Below are 22,817 nucleotides of genomic sequence, written 5' to 3'. Positions count from 1 at the left end.
TTAACTAAGTTATTATTATTTTTCTTCACATCTCGTCTTATCAGGTGAATGACAATGTGGTGGAGAATTAAATCAACGTTATATAATGAATCTGTTTTGGTAGATAAGAGTTCAGGTGGACCTTGGCTTCAGCAAAACGCTGGAAAGGAGGGGTGCTGGAAGGCAATGAGAAAAACCATGAAAAAGGGCTGACCAAGAAACTGATTCAAGGCAGAAAGGTGGTTTTTGCCTGGTTTATCTGTCTGGCTGGTTTGGTTTAACGGTCTGGCAGGTGTGGCTGACTGCCTGGTTTAACGGGGCTGACTGCCTGGTTTAACGGTCTGGCAGGTGTGGCTGACTGCCTGGTTTAACGGTCTGGCTGACTGCCTGACTGCCTGGTTTAACGGTCTGTGGCTGGCTGCCTGGTGGTCTGGCTGTGGCTGACTGCCTGGTTTAACGGTCTGGCAGGTGTGGCTGACTGCCTGGTTTAACGGTCTGGCAGGTGTGGCTGACTGACCTGGTTTAACGGTCTGGCAGGTGTGGCTGACTGCCTGGTTTAACGGTCTGGCAGGTGTGGCTGACTGCCTGGTTTAACGGTCTGGCAGGTGTGGCTGACTGCCTGGTTTAACGGTCTGGCAGGTGTGGCTGACTGCCTGGTTTAACGGTCTGGCAGGTGTGGCTGACTGCCTGGTTTAACGGTCTGGCCGGTGTGGCTGACTGCCTGGTTTAGCTGTCTGGCAGGTGTGGCTGACTGCCTGGTTTATCTGTCTGGCAGGTGTGGCTGACTGCCTGGTTTCTGTCTGGTCTGGCAGGTGTGGCTGACTGCCTGGTTTAACGGTCTGGCAGGTGTGGCTGACTGCCTGGTTTAACGGGTGTGGCTGCCTGGTTTAACGGTCTGGCAGGTGTGGCTGACTGCCTGGTTTAACTGTCTGGCAGGTGTGGCTGACTGCCTGGTTTAACGGTCTGGCAGGTGTGGCTGACTGCCTGGTTTAACGGTCTGTGGCTGACTGGGTCTGGCAGGTGGGCTGACTGCCTGGTTTAACGGTCTGGCAGGTGTGGCTGGCTGCCTGGTTTAACGGGCAGGTGTGGCTGACTGCCTGGTTTAGCGTCTGGCAGGTGTGGCTGCTGCCTGGTTTAACGGTCTGGCAGGTGTGGCTGACTGCCTGGTTTAGCTGTCTGGCCTGGTGTGGCTGACTGCCTGGTTTAGGTCTGGCACTGCCTGGTTTAGCTGTCTGGCCTGTGTGGCTGACTGCCTGGTTTAGCTGTTGGCCGGTGTGGCTGACTGCCTGGTTTAACGGTCTGGCAGGTGTGGCTGACTGCCTGCCTGTTTATCTGTCTGGCAGGTGTGGCTGACTGCCTGGTTTATCTGTCTGGCCGGTGTGGCTGACTGCCTGGTTTATCTGTCTGGCCGGTGTGGCTGACTGCCTGGTTTATGGCTGTCTGGCCGGTGTGGCTGACTGCCTGGTTTATCTGTCTGGCCGGTGTGGCTGACTGCCTGGTTTATCTGTCTGGCCGGTGTGGCTGACTGCCTGGTTTATCTGTCTGGCCGGTGTGGCTGACTGCCTGGTTTATCTGTCTGGCCTGTGTGGCTGACTGCCTGGTTTATCTGTCTGGCCTGTGTGGCTGACTGCCTGGTTTATCTGTCTGGCCGGTGTGGCTGACTGCCTGGTTTAGCTGTCTGGCCTGTGTGGCTCACTGCCTGGTTTAGCTGTCTGGCCGGTGTGGCTGACTGCCTGGTTTATCTGTCTGGCCGGTGGCCGGCTGACTGCCTGGTTTAGCTGTCTGGCCGGTGTGGCTGACTGCCTGGTTTATCTGTCTGGCCGGTGAGGCTGACTGCCTGGTTTATCTGTCTGGCCGGTGTGGCTGACTGCCTGGTTTAGCTGTCTGGCCTGTGGCTCACTGCCTGGTTTAGCTGTCTGGCCTGTGTGGCTCACTGCCTGGTTTAGCTGTTTTGCCGGTGTGGCTGACTGCTTGGTTTAGCTGTCTGGCCGGTGTGGCTGACTGCCTGGTTTATCTGTCTGGCCGGTGTGGCTGACTGCCTGGTTTAACGGTCTGGCCGGTGTGGCTGACTGCCTGGTTTATCTGTCTGGCCGGTGTGGCTGACTGCCTGGTTTATCTGTCTGGCCGGTGTGGCTGACTGCCTGGTTTATCTGTCTGGCCGGTGTGGCTGACTGCCTGGTTTATCTGTCTGGCCGGTGTGGCTGACTGCCTGGTTTATCTGTCTGGCCGGTGTGGCTGACTGCCTGGTTTAGCTGTCTGGCCTGTGTGGCTCACTGCCTGGTTTAGCTGTCTGGCCTGTGTGGCTCACTGCCTGGTTTAGCTGTTTTGCCGGTGTGGCTGAGGATCTGTCTCCATTAGGGGGTCAGGATCTGTCTCCATTAGGGGGTCAGGATCTGTCTCCATTAGGGGGTCAGGATCTGTCTCCATTAGGGGGTCAGGATCTGTCTCCATTAGGGGGTCAGGATCTGTCTCCATTAGGGGTCAGGATCTGTCTCCATTAGGGGGTCAGGATCTGTCTCCATTAGGGGTCAGGATCTGTCTCCATTAGGGGGTCAGGATCTGTCTCCATTAGGGGGTCAGGATCTGTCTCCATTAGGGGGTCAGGATCTGTCTCCCTTAGCGGGTCAGGATCTGTCTCCCTGACCTTTCAGCAAATGACCAGTAGGAAATATCCCAGATTGTGCCTTTAACAGTGCTTAAAAAACACAGCACGACCAGGTCACACACACACACACACGAGATCAGGTCTGTTTACCCCAGACCACAGAGAAACAAATGATCCCCTGCAGGAATTCCGATGAGCTTTAGATGTTTACAACTCTTTGATGTGGAGAGTTTGTGGTCTGCTAATGCTCGTCATCCACTACACAGACATCTTTATATCATCAACGCATCTTCAACAGCATCTTCATTACGGGGGGGGCTCACTACCATGGCTTTTAACTTCCAAGAATTAGAATTTAGGAAAAACATACGTATCTCTGGGTGGTCGAAGGTTTGAAAAACTCAACAGTTAAGAAACCACCAGGATGCCTGGTTAAATCTGTCACTGTGTTTTAATGGTACCATATCGCTGGCTGCCTGGTTAAATCTGTCACTGTGTCTTAATGGTACCATATCGCTGGCTGCCTGGTTAAATCTGTCACTGTGTCTTAATGGTACCATATCGCTGGCTGCCTGGTTAAATCTGTCACTGTGTTTTAATGGTACCATATTGCTGGCTGGATGCCTGGTTAAATCTGTCACTGTGTTTTAATGGTACCATATCGCTGGCTGGATGCCTGGTTAAATCTGTCACTGTGTTTTAATGGTGCCATATCGCTGGCTGCCTGGTTAAATCTGTCACTGTGTTTTAATGGTACCATATCGCTGGATGCCTGGTTAAATCTGTCACTGTGTTTTAATGGTACCATATCGCTGGATGCCTGGTTAAATCTGTCACTGTGTCTTAATGGTGCCATATCGCTGGCTGCCTGGTTAAATCTGTCACTGTGTCTTAATGGTACCATATCGCTGGCTGCCTGGTTAAATCTGTCACTGTGTCTTAATGGTACCATATCGCTGGATGCCTGGTTAAATCTGTCACTGTGTCTTAATGGTACCATATCGCTGGCTGCCTGGTTAAATCTGTCACTGTGTCTTAATGGTACCATATCGCTGGCTGCCTGGTTAAATCTGTCACTGTGTTTTAATGGTACCATATTGCTGGCTGGATGCCTGGTTAAATCTGTCACTGTGTTTTAATGGTACCATATCGCTGGCTGGATGCCTGGTTAAATCTGTCACTGTGTTTTAATGGTGCCATATCGCTGGCTGGATGCCTGGTTAAATCTGTCACTGTGTTTTAATGGTACCATATCGCTGGCTGGATGCCTGGTTAAATCTGTCACTGTGTCTTAATGGTACCATATCGCTGGCTGGATGCCTGGTTAAATCTGTCACTGTGTCTTAATGGTACCATATCGCTGGCTGGCTGCATGGTTAAATCTGTCACTGTGTCTTAATGGTACCATATCGCTGGCTGGATGCCTGGTTAAATCTGTCACTGTGTCTTAATGGTACCATATCGCTGGATGCCTGGTTAAATCTGTCACTGTGTCTTAATGGTACCATATCGCTGGCTGCCTGGTTAAATCTGTCCACTGTGGTTAAATTAATGGTCTTACCATATCGCTGGCTGCCTGGTTAAATCTGTCACTGTGTCTTAATGGTACCATATCGCTGGCTGCCTGGTTAAATCTGTCACTGTGTCTTAATGGTACCATATCGCTGGCTGGATGCCTGGTTAAATCTGTCACTGTGTTTTAATGGTGCCATATCGCTGGCTGGATGCCTGGTTAAATCTGTCACTGTGTTTTAATGGTACGATATCGCTGGCTGCCTGGTTAAATCTGTCACTGTGTCTTAATGGTACCATATCGCTGGCTGCTTGGTTAAATCTGTCACTGTGTCTTAATGGTACCATATCGCTGGCTGGATGCCTGGTTAAATCTGTCACTGTGTTTTAATGGTACCATATCGCTGGCTGGATGCCTGGTTAAATCTGTCACTGTGTCTTAATGGTACCATATCGCTGGCTGGATGCCTGGTTAAATCTGTCACTGTGTTTTAATGGTACCATATCGCTGGCTGGATGCCTGGTTAAATCTGTCACTGTGTCTTAATGGTACCATATCGCTGGCTGGATGCCTGGTTAAATCTGTCACTGTGTCTTAATGGTACCATATCGCTGGCTGGCTGCATGGTTAAATCTGTCACTGTGTCTTAATGGTACCATATCGCTGGCTGGATGCCTGGTTAAATCTGTCACTGTGTTTTAATGGTGCCATATCGCTGGCTGGATGCCTGGTTAAATCTGTCACTGTGTCTTAATGGTACCATATCGCTGGCTGGATGCCTGGTTAAATCTGTCACTGTGTTTTAATGGTGCCATATCGCTGGCTGGATGCCTGGTTAAATCTGTCACTGTGTCTTAATGGTACCATATCGCTGGCTGCCTGGTTAAATCTGTCACTGTGTCTTAATGGTACCATATCGCTGGCTGCCTGGTTAAATCTGTCACTGTGTTTTAACGGTACCATATCGCTGGCTGGATGCCTGGTTAAATCTGTCACTGTGTTTTAATGGTACCATATCGCTGGCTGGATGCCTGGTTAAATCTGTCACTGTGTTTTAATGGTGCCATATCGCTGGCTGGATGCCTGGTTAAATCTGTCACTGTGTCTTAATGGTACCATATCGCTGGATGCCTGGTTAAATCTGTCACTGTGTCTTAATGGTACCATATCGCTGGATGCCTGGTTAAATCTGTCACTGTGTTTTAATGGTGCCATATCGCTGGCTGCCTGGTTAAATCTGTCACTGTGTTTTAATGGTACCATATCGCTGGCTGCATGGTTAAATCTGTCACTGTGTCTTAACGGTACCATATCGCTGGCTGCCTGTCACTGTGTCTTAACGGTACCATACCTGTCACGCCCTGACCTTAGAGATCCTTATTATTCTATATGTTTGGTTCGGTCAGGGTGTGACTCGGGTGGGAAATTCTGTGTTTTCCATTTCTTTTGTTGGCCGGTTATTGGTTCCCCATCAGGGACAGCTGTCTATCGTTGTCTCTGATTGGGAATGATACTTAGGCAGCCTGTTTTCCACCTGAGTTTGTGGGATCTAGTTTTCTGTAGCCTGACAGAACTGTGCGCTTTCGGGTTTTTTCCACTTTTTGTAATTTTGTTTGAGTGTTTTTTAAAAATATTAAAATCATGAACCCTTTCCACGCTGCTCCTTGGTCTACTCATTATACCACCAACGAGAGCCGTTACAATACCACTCGCTGCAATCGTTTGTTTTTAGGGAACACAAACAGTTTATGACTCTCACAATACAGCTTATCCTCATTAGGCAATAAGAAGAAAACAACTTTCCTAATGGAAGACTAGACTCTTTCTGCTGTCACCTTGTTTTACTGACAACTTGACAGTATATATAGATCAGAAAAAAAACTATTGCCATTAAGAAACGTTGCCAGAATTAGCCTCGATGTTGTACACAGGAAGTTGAGAATCATCCGCATCGACAATCACTACAGTGTGTCTGGATAGGGATTCAACCAGCGTAGTAGTCAGTTGGAAAATACTACCCAGCTGATCCTAAACCAGTCTGGTGGAATATTCTAATTGTCTTATTAGCATGTATAATCATAGCCAATCACATATGATAATAATGATGACATCATAATGTTGTTCTCTTTGTTACCACAGTCTAGTGTCCTATAGAGGGGACAGGTCCCTACTGTATAGAGCAGGACTCTAGTGTACTATAGAGGGGACAGGTCCCTACTGTATAGTGAACTAGAGTCCTGCTCTATACTGTAGGGAATAGGACCACCTGGCATGATGACTCCTTGCTGTCCCCAGTCCACCTGGCTGTGCTGCTGCTCCAGTTTCAACTGTTCTGCCTGCGGCTATGAAACCCTGACCTGTTCGCCGGACGTGCTACCTGTCCCAGACCTGCTGTTTTCATCTCTCTAGAGACAGCAGGAGCGGTAGAGTTACTCTCAATGATCAGCTATGAAAAGCCAACTGACATTTACTCCGGAGATGCTGACTTGCTGCACCCTCGACAACTACTGTGATTATTATTATTTGACCCTGCTGGTCATTTATGAACATTTGAACATCTTGGCCATGTTCTGATATAATCTCCACCCGGCACAGGCAGAAGAGGACTGGCCACCCCTCATAGCCTGGTTCCTCTCTAGGTTTCTTCCTAGGTTCTGGCCTTTCTAGGGAGTTTTTCCTAGCCACCGGTGCTTCTACACCTGCATTGCTTGCTGTTTGGGGTTTTAGGCTGGGTTTCTGTACAGCACTTTGAGATATCAGCTGATGTACGAAGGGCTTTATAAATACATTTGATTTGAATAAACTTCCATTTGGGAGGCACACAGAGATATATGAGAAGACATGAGGATGTTTCCTGTCTAGCTATGTGACATTTATAGTGTTTATAAAATACTATTCCGTCCATTCTCAGGGCAGAGAGAGAGACAGAGAGAGAGACAGACAGAGAGACAGACAGAGAGAGAGACAGAGAGAGAGACAGAGAGAGAGACAGAGAGAGAGACAGAGAGAGAGAGAGAGAGAGAGAGAGAGAGAGAGACAGAGAGAGACAGAGAGAGACAGAGAGAGACAGAGACAGAGAGAGACAGAGAGAGAGACAGAGAGAGACAGAGAGAGAGACAGAGAGAGACAGACAGAGACAGACAGAGAGAGACAGAGAGACAGAGAGAGAGACAGACAGAGACAGACAGAGAGAGACAGAGACAGACAGAGAGAGACAGAGAGACAGAGAGAGAGACACAGAGAGACAGACAGAGACAGAGAAACAGAGAGAGAGACAGAGAGAGAGAGAGACAGACATTGTCCCTTTTGTACTTATTTTCACATTTGAAATTAATTTATTATTTTGGAACTGTTAATCTTTGTTTATTTCACTTTTGTTTATTATCTACATACAGTATATGTCTCCCATGCCAATAAATATCTTAAATTGAATTGAGAGAGAGAGAGAGAGAGAGAGAGAGAGAGAGAGAGAGAGAGAGAGAGAGAGAGAGAGAGAGAGAGAGAGAGAGAGAGAGAGAGAGAGAGAGAGAGAGAGAGAGAGAGAGAGGTAAAGCGAGAGAGAGAGAAGTAAAGAGAGAGAGGGGGGGTAGATAGAGGGAAAGAGAAAGAGAGAACGTGGGCGAGAGACAGCGTCTCACTTTCAGTTACTATAAACAGATTCCTTAAAACAACCCAGGAATACTCCTTGAAGAGATGTCCCTGCAGTTAACCCCTGTTAAAACACTCCATGATGCTCTCATACCCCAGCAGGGGTCATGGGTCCCCTGTCTGAGTGCCCTCTCTGGGGTGCCATCACCGGTCCGGTGGGGGTACTATGGAGGGAGATGGATGGCCCGGTAAATGGACCGGGGCAGCGTACTGTTTATACCCAGACATAAACAGACGTATACCAGACCTGACAACACATAAAATTGGTGATTTAGGCAGGGGAGAAAGCAGGCCCGTCTGTCTGTCTCTGTCTGTGAAGTGAATGGGTATCCTCCAGGTGCTTGAGAGTCTTACCTTGCTCACTAACCCCCTCCCCAACCCTTCCTCACCCCTGCCCATATCCTCCTCACCCCCCAGCCTCAGAGCCTCTCTGAGGTGTTTCAACAGCTATGGTATCGTGACTGTGGGAAAAGTAGGGCTGTCCCCGACCCAAAAAATAATCTTGGTCGACCAAAAGTAGTCTGTTCTTTGGACCAATCGATTGATCAAAGTGTATTGGTCCATACCTATGTATGTGAGCTTGTCTGATGCTTTAAGTTTAAGGTTTGACGAAATATGACAAATGCCTCAAGAGGGCGCCAGAAATCTAGATAAACAAAAAAACAACCTGACCCAACTATTCACCTCCTGCTCCTGCTGGCTCTCAGATTCTGCCGTTGCTCTCCTGAAGTTGCTGTAACAGGCTACATCAACAACCTTTCTCGTGTTGAATATATCTTACCATCTCTACCCATCTACGTGCCAGTTATAGTTTTTATATTCACATTTCCGTGAAAGTTTAATTGATAATAATCTCAGAATTATTTAGATCCAGCAGCATACCACCCTGCATACCACTGCTGGCTTGCATCTGAAGCTAAGCTGGGTTGGTCCTGGTCAGTTCCTGGATGGGAGACCAGATGCTGCTGGAAGTGGTGTTGGAGGGCCAGTAGGAGGCACTCTTTCCTCTGGTCTAAAATAATGACACTGCACTGTGTAGGGTGTTGTCTTTTAGATGGGATGTTAAATGGGTTTCTGACTCTGAGGTCATTAAAGATCCCATGGCACTTATTGTAGGGGTGTTAACCCCGGTGTCCTGGCTAAATTCCCAATCTGGCCCTCAAACCATCACGATCACCAGTTTACAATTGGCTCATTCATCCCCCTCCTCTCCCCTGTAACTATTCCACAGGTTGTTTCTGTACATGAGAACGTGTTCTCAGTCAACCTACCTGGTAAAATAAAAAAAATATTGAAAAAATAAAATATATATTAGTCATGTAGTTAATCAAAATGATAAAACCTAAAAAGCAACTTCTACATTACATTTACATTTAATCAAAACGCTCTTATCAAAACCTAAAAATTGTAACATCTTATGACAAAATAGCCATCTATGTCTACATAAAGCCAACAAATAAAAACATTGCAGTACGCAGCTTGAAAATATCCAGAAATAAAATGAATATCCTATAAAATCACATTGTTGCAGACAGGCCACGTGTAGCCAAACTTGAAACCTTGTATCAACTATTAACTTGGGTCAGGCCAGAAGCTTGCACTAGCGAACTTGCAACATTGTGTAAAATATTCTGGGCCCTCAGAGAGAGTTTCCCCACCAGTGAGCTCGGGACAGACACAGCTGTAGACTATTTGCACAAGGGATAAGAAGCAGGAGCTGAGTACTGACACCTCACACGTTCTATTGCTTGAGCTCCGGTTCTTCTTATAGAATATTAGATCAGAAGTATTGAGGAGTTCCGGCACCCAAAATGAGTTCCGGAACCTATTTCAGTCCATGTCAATCACTGATAAGAAGTAATCAGATTTTTTTTTTTTTTGGAGTTTAGTTTTTAGGAACTATTGTAATTCTCAATGGATGATTTGCTTGCTCTTTGGAGGTGAAGAAAACATTATTTTGAGAAGCTCCACAGGTCATTAGTGGTGGCGTGTTAAGCCAATCAGAAACACTATCAGATCCACAAAAGGGGCACATTTATTTGCCTACATTTGCGCACAGGCCAGGTAGCCCATAGGCCTACTTCTATGTGTAAATCAGGCCAGGTAGCCCATAGGCCTACTTCTATGTGTAAATCAGGCCAGGTAGCCTATAAGCCTACTATATGTGTAAATCAGGCCAGGTAGCCTATAAATCATGTGCCCAGGTAGCCTATAAGCCTACTTCTATGTGTAAATCAGGCCAGGTAGCCTATAAGCCTACTTCTATGTGTAAATCAGGCCAGGTAGCCTATAAGCCTACTTCTATGTGTAAATCAGGCCAGGTAGCCTAGCTCAGGCCTACTTCTATGTGTAAATCAGGCCAGGTAGCTCATAGGCCTACTTCTATGTGTAAATCAGGCCAGGTAGCTCATAGGCCTACTTCTATGTGTAAATCAGGCCAGGTAGCTCATAGGCCTACTTCTATGTGTAAATCAGGCCAGGTAGCTCATAGGCCTACTTCTATGTGTAAATCAGGCCAGGTAGCTCATAGGCCTACTTCTATGTGTAAATCAGGCCAGGTAGCTCTATAGGCCTACTTCTATGTGTAAATCAGGCCAGGTAGCTCATAGGCCTACTTCTATGTGTAAATCAATCAGGCCAGGTAGCCTATAGGCCTACTTCTATGTGTAAATCAGGCCAGGTAGCCCATAGGCCTACTTCTATGTGTAAATCAGGCCAGGTAGCCCATAGGCCTACTTCTATGTGTAAATCAGGCCAGGTAGCCCATAGGCCTACTTCTATGTGTAAATCAGGCCAGGTAGCCCATAGGCCTACTTCTAATGTGTAAATCAGGCCAGGTAGCCCATAGGCCTACTTCTATGTGTAAATCAGGCCAGGTAGCCTATAGGCCTACTTCTATGTGTAAATCAGGCCAGGTAGCCTATAGGCCTACTTCTATGTGTAAATCAGGCCAGGTAAATCAGGCCCCTATAGGCCTACTTCTATGTGTAAATCAGGCCAGGTAGCCTATAGGCCTACTTCTATGTGTAAATCAGGCCAGGTAGCCTATAGGCCTACTTCTATGTGTAAATCAGGCCAGGTAGCCTATAGGCCTACTTCTATGTGTAAATCAGGCCAGGTAGCCTATAGGCCTACTTCTATGTGTAAATCAGGCCAGGTAAATCATAGGCCTACTTCTATGTGTAAATCAGGCCAGGTAGCCTATAGGCCTACTTCTATGTGTAAATCAGGCCAGGTAGCCTATAGGCCTACTTCAATGCGTATGTGTCCTTCCTCAACATTGACAGGATCCCTCCAAACAAAAGACAATGACAAAAAAAAAGTATTTAAAAAAGTATGAAATAAACCAAAAGTTGCTTCTCACAAGTGTAGCATTGGTTGTGTGCTCTGCAAACAATCTGTCCAATCAGACAATGATCAAAACGGGAAGACTCAATATTATTATGCCAATGCATTAAACATTAGATTTGATTAGAAATGATATAAATGAATGATAAATATACACCACTGGTGATGTAATGGGGGTCATTGATAGACACTAACACAACAAAAACACAAACAATTCACACCGTAAAAGTTATGAAACAGTGAATGTGTGCAAATTGGCAGTAGAGAGCAGTGCATTCTGGGGAGAGAGGTGTACTGTGCATCTGGGCTGTGTGGTTAACCCGACGTCTGCATTGGTGGTACAACACTTACGTTGATACGGCCTCAGCAGACGTCAGGGAAGTGGTACTTCTGGAGAGAGAGGTGTACTGTGCATCTGGGCTGTGTGGTTAACCCGACGTCTGCATTGGTGGTACAACACTTACGTTGACACGGCCTCAGCAGACGTCAGGGAAGTGGTACTTCTGGAGCGTCGCAGAGCAGAGCTGTTGTCAACTAAGTGAGTTTGTGTTGAAAAGACACATTTCCCCTCAGATTACACAGACCCACAAAGAATTTGAAAACAAATCTACATTTTGATAGACTCCCATATCTACTGGGTGAAATACCACAGTGTTCCATCACAGCAGCAATACTTATGACCTGTTGCCACACGAAAAGGGCAACCAGTGGAGAACAAAAACCCCATTGTAAATACAACCCATGTGTGTTGTTTCTTACTTTAACTATTTGCACGGCGCTACAACACATGGAACTTGTGAGAGTAATGTTTACTGTTCACTTTTTACTGTTTATTTCACTTTTGTTTATTCTTTTCACTTGCTTTGCCAATGTTAAACATGTTACCCATGCCAATAAAGCTACATTGAGAGAGCCAGAGAGAGAGAGAGCCAGAGAGAGAGAGAGACAGAGAGAGAGAACAGCTATACCACAGACTAGAAGGAGGTAACCTCCTGTAGTTATACCACAGACTAGAAGGGAGGTAACCTCCTGACTAGAAGAGAGATAACCTCCTGTATTATACCACAGACTAGAAGGGAGGTAACCTCCTGTAGCGATACCACAGACTAGAAGGGAGGGAACCTCCTGTAGCTATACCACAGACTAGAAGGAAGGTAACCTCCTGTAGTTATACCAGACTAGAAGGGAGGTAACCTCCTGTAGCTATACCACAGACTAGAAGGGAGGTAACCTCCTGTAGCTATACCACAGACTAGATCCTGGGACTAGAAGGAACCTCCTGTAGCTATACCACAGACTAGAAGGAAGGTAACCTCCTGTAGTTATACCAGACTAGAAGGGAGGTAACCTCCTGTAGCTATACCACAGACTAGAAGGGAGCTAACCTCCTGTAGCTATACCACAGACTAGAAGGAAGGGAACCTCCTGTAGCTATACCACAGACTAGAAGGGAGGGAACCTCCTGTAGCTATACCACAGACTAGAAGGGAGGTAACCTCCTGTAGCTATACCACAGACTAGAAGGGAGCTAACCTCCTGTAGCTATACCACAGACTAGAAGGGAGGGAACCTCCTGAAGGGAGGGAACCTCCTGTAGCTATACCACAGACTAGAAGGAGGTAACCTCCTGTAGTGATACCACAGACTAGAAGGGAGGGAATCTCCTGTAGCTATACCACAGTAGTTTACGGTGCACCACCACGCTGTCATTCAGTTGAGTCCCAAATGGAACTCCATTTCCTATGTAGTGCACTACTTTTGTCCAGAGCCCTATTGGCCTCTTTTTGTTATGTAGTGCACTACTTTTAACCAGGGCACTCTATCAAAAGTAGTGCACGATATAGGGAATAGGGTGCCATTTGGAATGTAACTCAGTGTGTAGAAAATAACTCTGTTGACCCACAGACAGACATATTGGATCCAGATTTATTGCGTAACAGAACGGCAACTTGTGGATGACTTGGTCTGGTCTGATCTGGTCTGAGGTGTGATGTTTCATCCCACTGTGGCCCAGTTGGAGCACGAGATGGGATGGGTCCGAGTTGGACGGAGGTGTTAATTAGAGACTTCAACAAACTTTGGCTTCAAAAGATGAAAAGCCTTAAAAAGGCCAAGGAAAGGCATCTGTTTTAGTTGTAAAATAAACTGCCCTCGTCAGATGTGGCAGTGTTGGAGACTTTAATAACTTTTCTTCAATGCTGAATAATATCATATATAATAATAATAATATCAGTTGTAAAGACGCATCCAGGAACACCATAAAGAGCAGCGTCCAGGCCCAGAGCAGGCCCAGAGCAGCGTCCAGGCCCAGAGCAGGCCCAGAGCAGCGTCCAGGCCCAGAGCAGGCCCAGAGCAGCGTCCAGGCCCCAGAGCAGGCCCAGAGCAGCGTCCAGGCCCAGAGCTGGCCCAGAGCAGGCCCAGAGCAGTGTCCAGGCCCCAGAGCAGCGTCCAGGCCCCAGAGCAGGCCCAGAGCAGTGTCCAGGCCCCAGAGCAGCATCCAGGCCCCAGAGCAGCGTCCAGGCCCAGAGCAGCGTCCAGGCCCAGAGCAGGCCCAGAGCAGCGTCCAGGCCCCAGAGCAGCGTCCAGGCCCCAGAGCAGCGTCCAGGCCCCAGAGCAGCGTCCAGGCCCCAGAGCAGCGTCCAGGCCCCAGAGCAGCGTCCAGGCCCCAGAGCAGCGTCCAGGCCCAGAGCAGCGTCCAGGCCCAGAGCAGCGTCCAGGCCCAGAGCAGCGTCCAGGATATCAGTAAGGAAGAGGGGATGTGATAGCTGAAGACTGGTACCCAGATTAACATTCCACTCCTGTCATTTACCAAAGACACTAGACATTTTCTCTTTAAATATGAACATTGTATCATTAACAAGCTGGAGGAGATCAAATGAATTGATCCTGATTCGATAACCCTCATAGCTATCCTCCAATCACAAAGGGTGATTGGCATTCTCTCAACCAGCTTCACACCACACTCCTTCGTGCCTTATTGCTTAGATCTATATGCGTGCCAGTGTGTGTATATGTGTAGTCTCTTGAAACACAATCTATTCCTAGGGACTTCCTGCCACTTCCAAGAACCACAACCTCATCAAGAAGCCTGTGTGTGTGTGTGTGTGTGTGTGTGTGTGTGTGTGTGTGTGTGTGTGTGTGTGTGTGTGTGTGTGTGTGTGTGTGTGTGTGTGTGTGTGTGTGTGTGTGTGTGTGTGTGTGTGTGTAGGCTAAAGGAGAAGTTCAGAAATGTTCCCATTTCCTCCTATGAGGCTGCGCGCCAAAGACTCTCCAGTTGAACACTGCTAATTACAGAGTTGGAGTCAAGACCGGACCTACGTCCCAAAACGGCACCCTACTCCCTATGTAGTGCACTACTTTTGACCAGGGCCCATAGGGAATAGTGTGCCATTTTTAACAAACCAGAACTTTCCAGGCCCATCTCTGGCTAATTGGAGACTTCGGGAAGTCTTCCTGTTTCCAGACAGTCAAATAAAAGACTAAAGGGTCAGTAATTGTGGTTGACAGGCTTTGTTCCAGCCTCTGTATTTATGGTAAAACACAAGGGACAGCAAAGTGCCGGGTTACAGGCAGAGTGAAATGTACAAATGGTTCACTTCTATTGGGTCTTCTAAATAACCGCCAATCAGCTCAGTGCAGACAAATCAGATCTACCAATCAGCTCAGTGCAGACATATCAGATCTACCAATCAGCTCAGTGCAGACATATCAGATCTACCAATCAGCTCAGTGCAGACAAATCAGATCTACTCAGCTCAAGACAAATCAGATCTACCAATCAGCTCAGTGCAGACAAATCAGATCTACCAATCAGCTCAGTGCAGACAAATATCAGATATTTACCACCAAAACAGAACAGGTTGTGTTCATTGCCAGTGGTTTCAGTTAAACTGATGACCACTGATCTAAGCCCTATTACAATAAAAACATGACGAGTCATTTAGATCCAGGAAGTCATTTAGATCCAGGAAGTCATTGCAGTCATCTCCTCCAATCACTGAAACTTTTGGAAACCCAACTTGCTGCGTTATTGTATTGTTGCTTATTAATAATATTTTTTCCCCCGGAAGGAAGACGTCTCTGTTGTTCTAAGAACCATTCCCTGTTCCAAGTTGTTATGGTAACGAGTAGGTGAGAGGTTTTTTCCACTGTCTGGGGCTGGGATGACTGTGTCAGAGTCAGAGTGTGTGGGTGGGTGTCAGTGTCCTGTCCCATCCGGGGGATCTGTGTGTGTCCTGTCCCATCCGGGGGGGTAGGACTCCACTGCCAGGGAATGGGATCTGTGTGTGTCCTGTCCCATCCAGGGGGAATCCACTGCCAGGGACAGGATCTGTGTGTGTCCTGTCCCATCCGGGGGGGATCCACTGCCAGGGAATGGGAATAACATCTGTGTGAGTCGATGTGAGTGTGTCACTGTTTGGGGCTGGGTGTGTGTCCTGTCCCATCCGGGGGGTAGGAATTCACTGCCAGGGAATGGGATCTGTGTATGTGTATGTGTATGTGTATGTGTGTGTGTGTGTGTGTAAATGCAAGTATTTGTGAGTGAAAGAGAGTGTGTGTGTCAGAGAGAAGAGAGACAGAGCGAGAGAGAGAGTCTGTTTTCAGGCGTGGCTTCCTGCCACTCGCCCACATCAGAGTGTTGTGGGTGAGCGCTGTAGAGGTGTTGTGTCTACAAACATCTCAGATAAAACTCCAGGATCTGTTAATGGGTGTGACTGTCACTGCCTCCCTTCCAAATGAAACCCTATTCCCTATGTAGGGGCCAACGGAACCCTATTCCCTATGTAGGGGGGCCAACGGGAACCCTATTCCCTATGTAGGGGGGCCAACGGAACCCTATTCCCTATGTAGGGGGCCAACGGAACCCTATTCCCTAAATCGCTGAAGTTGGAGACTTTTATCTCCCTCACCAACTTCAAACATCAGCTATCCGAGCAGCTAACCGATCGCTGCAGCTGTACATAGTCTATTGGTAAATAGCCCACCCATTTTCACCTACCTCATTCCCATACTGTTTTTATACTGTTTTTTATTTATTTACTTTTCTGCTCTTTTGCACACCAATATCTCTACCTGTACATGACCATCTTATCATTTATCACTCCAGTGTTAATCTGCAAAATTGTATTATTCGCCTACCTCCTCATGCCTTTTGCACACATTGTATATAGACTGCCCATTTTTTTTTCTACTGTGTTATTGACTTGTTAATTGTTTACTCCATGTGTAACTCTGTGTTGTCTGTTCACACTGCTATGCTTTATTTTGGCCAGGTCGCAGTTGCAAATGAGAACTTGTTCTCAACTAGCTTACCTGGTTAAATGTAGGGGGGCCAACGGAACCCTATTCCCTATGTAGGGGGGCCAACGGAACCCTATTCCCTATGTAGGGGGGCCAACGGGACCACCCAGCCAGTCACTCCATCCATCCATCCAGCCAGCCAGTCACTCCATCCATCCATCCATCCAGCCACTCCATCCATCCATCCATCCAGCCACTCCATCCATCCAGCCACCACTCCAGCCACTCCATCCATCCAGCCAGCCACTCCATCCACCCAGCCAGCCACTCCATCCAGCCACTCCATCCATCCATCCAGCCACTCCATCCATCCATCCAGCCACTCCATCCATCCATCCAGCCACTCCATCCATCCATCCAGCCACTCCATCCATCCATCCAGCCACTCCATCCATCCAGCCACTCCATCCATCCAGCCACTCCATCCATCCATCCAGCCACTCCATCCATCCAGCCACTCCATCCATCCATCCATCCAGCCACTCCATCCATCCATCCATCCAGCCACTCCATCCATCCATCCATCCAGCCACTCCATCCATCCAGCCACTCCATCCATCCATCCATCCAGCCACTCCATCCATCCATCCATCCAGCCACTCCATCCATCCAGCCACTCCAGCCACTCCATCCACCCAGCCAGCCACTCCATCCACCCAGCCAGCCACTCCATCCATCCATCCATCCAGCCACTCCATCCATCCATCCAGCCACTCCATCCATCCATCCAGCCACTCCATCCATCCATCCAGCCACTCCATCCATCCATCCATCCAGCCACTCCATCCATCCAGCCACTCCATCCATCCAGCCACTCCATCCATTCAGCCACTCCATCCATTCAGCCACTCCATCCATCCAGCCACTCCATCCATCCAGCCACTCCATCCATCCATCCATCCAGCCACTCCATCCATCCAGCCACTCCATCCATCCAGCCACTCCATCCATCCAGCCACTCCATCCATCCAGCCACTCCATCCATCCAGCCACTCCATCCATCCAGCCACTCCATCCATCCAGCCACTCCATCCATTCAGCCACTCCATCCATCCAGCCACTCCATCCATCCAGCCACTCCATCCATCCATCCATCCAGCCACTCCATCCATCCAGCCACTCCATCCATCCAGCCACTCCATCCATCCAGCCACTCCATCCATCCAGCCACTCCATCCATCCAGCCACTCCATCCATCCAGCCACTCCATCCATCCAGCCACTCCATCCATTCAGCCACTTTGTCATCCACCCAGCCACTCCATCCATCCAGCCACTCCATCCATCCATCGATCCTCTAAAGTCTCACTGCCACAAACTACATTGGAAAGCTCCAGACACAGTAGAACTCTGAAACTACATTTAAAAGGGGCAATCTGGGATTTGAAAAAACAACAACAGCGTCCATCCACGGTGACTTGGACAGCGCTATAGATGCTGACCGACCCTCTAGGTCCTATCCAGTCTAGGAGATCAACACGATACTGTGAAACCGACACTGAGGCACTTTGTCTGGATGAGCGACACCCATAGTCGGACGGTCAGATGTATTCACTCAAACACACCTAAACACATTGGTGAAAGCTCTACAACACCAAGTCAGACTGGACCAAGGCTGTCCACGAGTTACAGGGACAGATGGATCTTATTGACTTTAAGAGACAACCCACGATGTCCCTCCATCCACGGTGACTAAGACACAACCCACGATGTCCCTCCATCCACGGTGACTAAGACACAACCCACGATGTCCCTCCATCCACGGTGACTATGACACAACCCACGATGTCTCTCCATCCACGGTGACTAACAGACAACCCACGATGTCCCTCCATCCACTGTGACTAACAGACAACCCATGATGTCCCTCCATCCACGGTGACTAAGAGACAACAACCCATGATGTCCCTCCCTCCATCCACGGTGACTAAGACACAACCCACGATGTCCCTCCATCCACGGTGACTAAGACACAACCCACGATGTCCCTCCATCCACGGTGACTAAGACACAACCCACGATGTCCCTCCATCCACGGTGACTAATACACAACCCACGATGTCCCTCTATCCACGGTGACTAAGACACAACCCACGATGTCCCTCCATCCACGGTGACTAAAAGACAACCCACAATGTCTCTCCATCCACGGTGACTAAGACTCAACCCATGATGTCCCTCACTATCTCACCTCCCCTGGGAGTACATGCAGTCTCTGCTGGAGGACTCGAAGCCGTCTGGGTTCATGGAAACCAGGATGTGGACGCGGGTGCTGTTCAGGAGGCGGGTCACCAGCGGGTCGCTAAGGTAACCACGGGTCAGGTGATCGATCAGCTGGAGCAGGAGAACTCTGCCCACCACCTAAAAAAAAAAGAGATGCATTGATACAGTTACAACCATAGAGATCCTATTGACTTAGTAGAGGGCCATATCATAAACCTTCAACGTTCTAGAACGGGAAGAAAATAAAAAGGCATGCGATATCGGAAATTCTATAATAGAATCATAGTCAACCTAAAATATTGTCATATAATTATCAATACATTTTATACGGGAAGAAAATAAAAAGGCATGCGATATCGGAAATTCTATAATAGAATTATAGTCAACCTAAAATATTGTCATATGATTATAAATACATTTTATACAGGTTTTATACCAATTGTCTGTATAATTAGTCTATAAAAATATATGTAAACAGACCGTAAAACGTAGACAATCTGACCTTTAAATGCTGTGATAAGATTCTAGTGTTCTAATTCAATGGTTACAACAGTGTTTTAGGTAAATGGTATACTTTATGCCTTCTGAGAAAATGTATTCAACGAACCCTGGACACACTGAAAGAGACACTGCCAGAACGTCCGTCTGCTGATCGACTGCAGCAGATAAAACACTGAATAAACTGAGACACGTTGTCAGAACGTCAGAGACCCCCTACTGGTGATCCCACATTATACTGTCTGAGAAATGTAGGCTCTTAAAAACCCTTGAGACCCCGCCATCCTTCCCTCCCACCATCCACCCCTCCCTCCGTCCCTCAGATTGGATCTTAGCATGACTAATCCTCGTTGACCTTAAGACCAGCACGTATTTCCATTTAGTCTGAGATTGATCAAATCTGCCCTCTCAAAAGATCTGCTACTTACTAAACAACCAGCTAAACTAATCCGATAACATGGTTAACCAACCAGCTAAACTAATCCGATAACATGGTTAACCAACCAGCTAAACTAATCCGATAACATGGTTAACCAACCAGCTAAACTAATCCGATAACATGGTTAACCAACCAGCTAAACTAATCCGATAACATGGTTAACCAACCAGCTAAACTAATCCTCTACATGGTTAACCAACCAGCTAAACTAATCCGATAACATGGTTAATGTGGTCCTGCTGTTAACCAACCAGCTAAACTAATCCGATAACATGGTTAATGTGGTCCTGCTGTTAACCAACCAGCTAAACTAATCCGATAACATGGTTAATGTGGTCCTTCTGTTAACCAACCAGCTAAACTAATCTACATGGTTAATGTGGTCCTGCTGTTAACCAACCAGCTAAACTAATCCTCTACATGGTTAATGTGGTCCTTCTGTTAACCAACCAGCTAAACTAATCTACATGGTTAATGTGGTCCTGCTGTTAACCAACCAGCTAAACTAATCTACATGGTTAATGTGGTCCTGCTGTTAACCAACCAGCTAAACTAATCCGATAACATGGTTAATGTGGTCCTTCTGTTAACCAACCAGCTAAACTAATCCGATAACATGGTTAATGTGGTCCTTCTGTTAACCAACCAGCTAAACTAATCCGATAACATGGTTAATGTGGTCCTTCTGTTAACCAACCAGCTAAACTAATCTACATGGTTAACCAACCAGCTAAACTAATCCGATAACATGGTTAATGTGGTCCTGCTGTTAACCAACCAGCTAAACTAATCCGATAACATGGTTAATGTGGTCCTGCTGTTAACCAACCAGCTAAACTAATCCGATAACATGGTTAATGTGGTCCTTCTGTTAACCAACCAGCTAAACTAATCCTCTACATGGTTAATGTGGTCCTTCTGTTAACCAACCAGCTAAACTAATCCTCTACATGGTTAATGTGGTCCTGCTGTTAACCAACCAGCTAAACTAATCCTCTACATGGTTAATGTGGTCCTTCTGTTAACCAACCAGCTAAACTAATCCGATAACATGGTTAATGTGGTCCTGCTGTTAACCAACCAGCTAAACTAATCCGATAACATGGTTAATGTGGTCCTTCTGTTAACCAACCAGCTAAACTAATCCTCTACATGGTTAATGTGGTCCTTCTGTTAACCAACCAGCTAAACTAATCCTCTACATGGTTAATGTGGTCCTTCTGTTAACCAACCAGCTAAACTAATCCTCTACATGGTTAATGTGGTCCTTCTGTTAACCAACCAGCTAAACTAATCCTCTACATGGTTAATGTGGTCCTTCTGTTAACCAACCAGCTAAACTAATCCGATAACATGGTTAATGTGGTCCTGCTGTTAACCAACCAGCTAAACTAATCCTCTACATGGTTAATGTGGTCCTTCTGTTAACCAACCAGCTAAACTAATCCGATAACATGGTTAATGTGGTCCTGCTGTTAACCAACCAGCTAAACTAATCCTCTACATGGTTAATGTGGTCCTTCTGTTAACCAACCAGCTAAACTAATCCTCTACATGGTTAATGTGGTCCTGCTGTTAACCAACCAGCTAAACTAATCCTCTACATGGTTAATGTGGTCCTGCTGTTAACCAACCAGCTAAACTAATCCTCTACATGGTTAATGTGGTCCTTCTGTTAACCAACCAGCTAAACTAATCCGATAACATGGTTAATGTGGTCCTTCTGTTAACCAACCAGCTAAACTAATCCGATAACATGGTTAATGTGGTCCTTCTGTTAACCAACCAGCTAAACTAATCCTCTGCATGGTTAATGTGGTCCTTCTGTTAACCAACCAGCTAAACTAATCCTCTACATGGTTAATGTGGTCCTGCTGTTAACCAACCAGCTAAACTAATCCGATAACATGGTTAATGTGGTCCTTCTGTTAACCAACCAGCTAAACTAATCCTCTACATGGTTAATGTGGTCCTTCTGTTAACCAACCAGCTAAACTAATCCTCTACATGGTTAATGTGGTCCTTCTGTTAACCAACCAGCTAAACTAATCCGATAACATGGTTAATGTGGTCCTTCTGTTAACCAACCAGCTAAACTAATCCTCTACATGGTTAATGTGGTCCTGCTGTTAACCAACCAGCTAAACTAATCCGATAACATGGTTAATGTGGTCCTGCTGTTAACCAACCAGCTAAACTAATCCTCTACATGGTTAATGTGGTCCTTCTGTTAACCAACCAGCTAAACTAATCCTCTACATGGTTAATGTGGTCCTTCTGTTAACCAACCAGCTAAACTAATCCTCTACATGGTTAATGTGGTCCTGCTGTTAACCAACCAGCTAAACTAATCCTCTACATGGTTAATGTGGTCCTGCTGTTAACCAACCAGCTAAACTAATCCTCTACATGGTTAATGTGGTCCTGCTGTTAACCAACCAGCTAAACTAATCCTCTACATGGTTAATGTGGTCCTGCTGTTAACCAACCAGCTAAACTAATCCTCTACATGGTTAATGTGGTCCTGCTGTTAACCAACCAGCTAAACTAATCCTCTACATGGTTAATGTGGTCCTTCTGTTAACCAACCAGCTAAACTAATCCTCTGCATGGTTAATGTGGTCCTGCTGTTAACCAACCAGCTAAACTAATCCTCTACATGGTTAATGTGGTCCTTCTGTTAACCAACCAGCTAAACTAATCCTCTACATGGTTAATGTGGTCCTGCTGTTAACCAACCAGCTAAACTAATCCTCTACATGGTTAATGTGGTCCTTCTGTTAACCAACCAGCTAAACTAATCCTCTACATGGTTAATGTGGTCCTTCTGTTAACCAACCAGCTAAACTAATCCTCTACATGGTTAATGTGGTCCTGCTGTTAACCAACCAGCTAAACTAATCCTCTACATGGTTAATGTGGTCCTGCTGTTAACCAACCAGCTAAACTAATCCTCTACATGGTTAATGTGGTCCTGCTGTTAACCAACCAGCTAAACTAATCCTCTACATGGTTAATGTGGTCCTTCTGTTAACCAACCAGCTAAACTAATCCTCTACATGGTTAATGTGGTCCTGCTGTTAACCAACCAGCTAAACTAATCCTCTACATGGTTAATGTGGTCCTGCTGTTAACCAACCAGCTAAACTAATCCGATAACATGGTTAATGTGGTCCTTCTGTTAACCAACCAGCTAAACTAATCCTCTGCATGGTTAATGTGGTCCTGCTGTTAACCAACCAGCTAAACTAATCCTCTACATGG

At 46.7% G+C, this 22,817-nt stretch overlaps 2 protein-coding genes across 2 annotated transcripts in view; one reads left to right on the top strand and one right to left on the bottom strand.

Annotated features, from left to right (window-relative positions):
- LOC124018745 (nuclear pore complex protein Nup107-like) overlaps positions 1–22,817 on the top strand; it is a 230,538-nt gene that overhangs the window by 120,092 nt on the left and 87,629 nt on the right. The gene's annotated exons all lie outside the window — the stretch shown is intronic.
- LOC124018753 (carboxypeptidase M-like) overlaps positions 1–22,817 on the bottom strand; it is a 94,515-nt gene that overhangs the window by 31,790 nt on the left and 39,908 nt on the right. The window contains exon 4 of the mRNA XM_046334107.1: positions 18,585–18,754. Coding sequence (XP_046190063.1) covers positions 18,585–18,754 — 170 coding nt within the window. The remainder of the gene's footprint in view (positions 1–18,584; positions 18,755–22,817) is intronic.

The sequence above is a fragment of the Oncorhynchus gorbuscha genome, unplaced genomic scaffold (genome assembly GCF_021184085.1).
Source record: "Oncorhynchus gorbuscha isolate QuinsamMale2020 ecotype Even-year unplaced genomic scaffold, OgorEven_v1.0 Un_scaffold_576, whole genome shotgun sequence".
NCBI classification, from domain to species: Eukaryota; Metazoa; Chordata; class Actinopteri; order Salmoniformes; family Salmonidae; genus Oncorhynchus; species Oncorhynchus gorbuscha.
The sequence above is the reverse complement of the archived record's forward strand: the minus strand, read 5'-3'. Positions and strand labels throughout refer to the sequence as shown.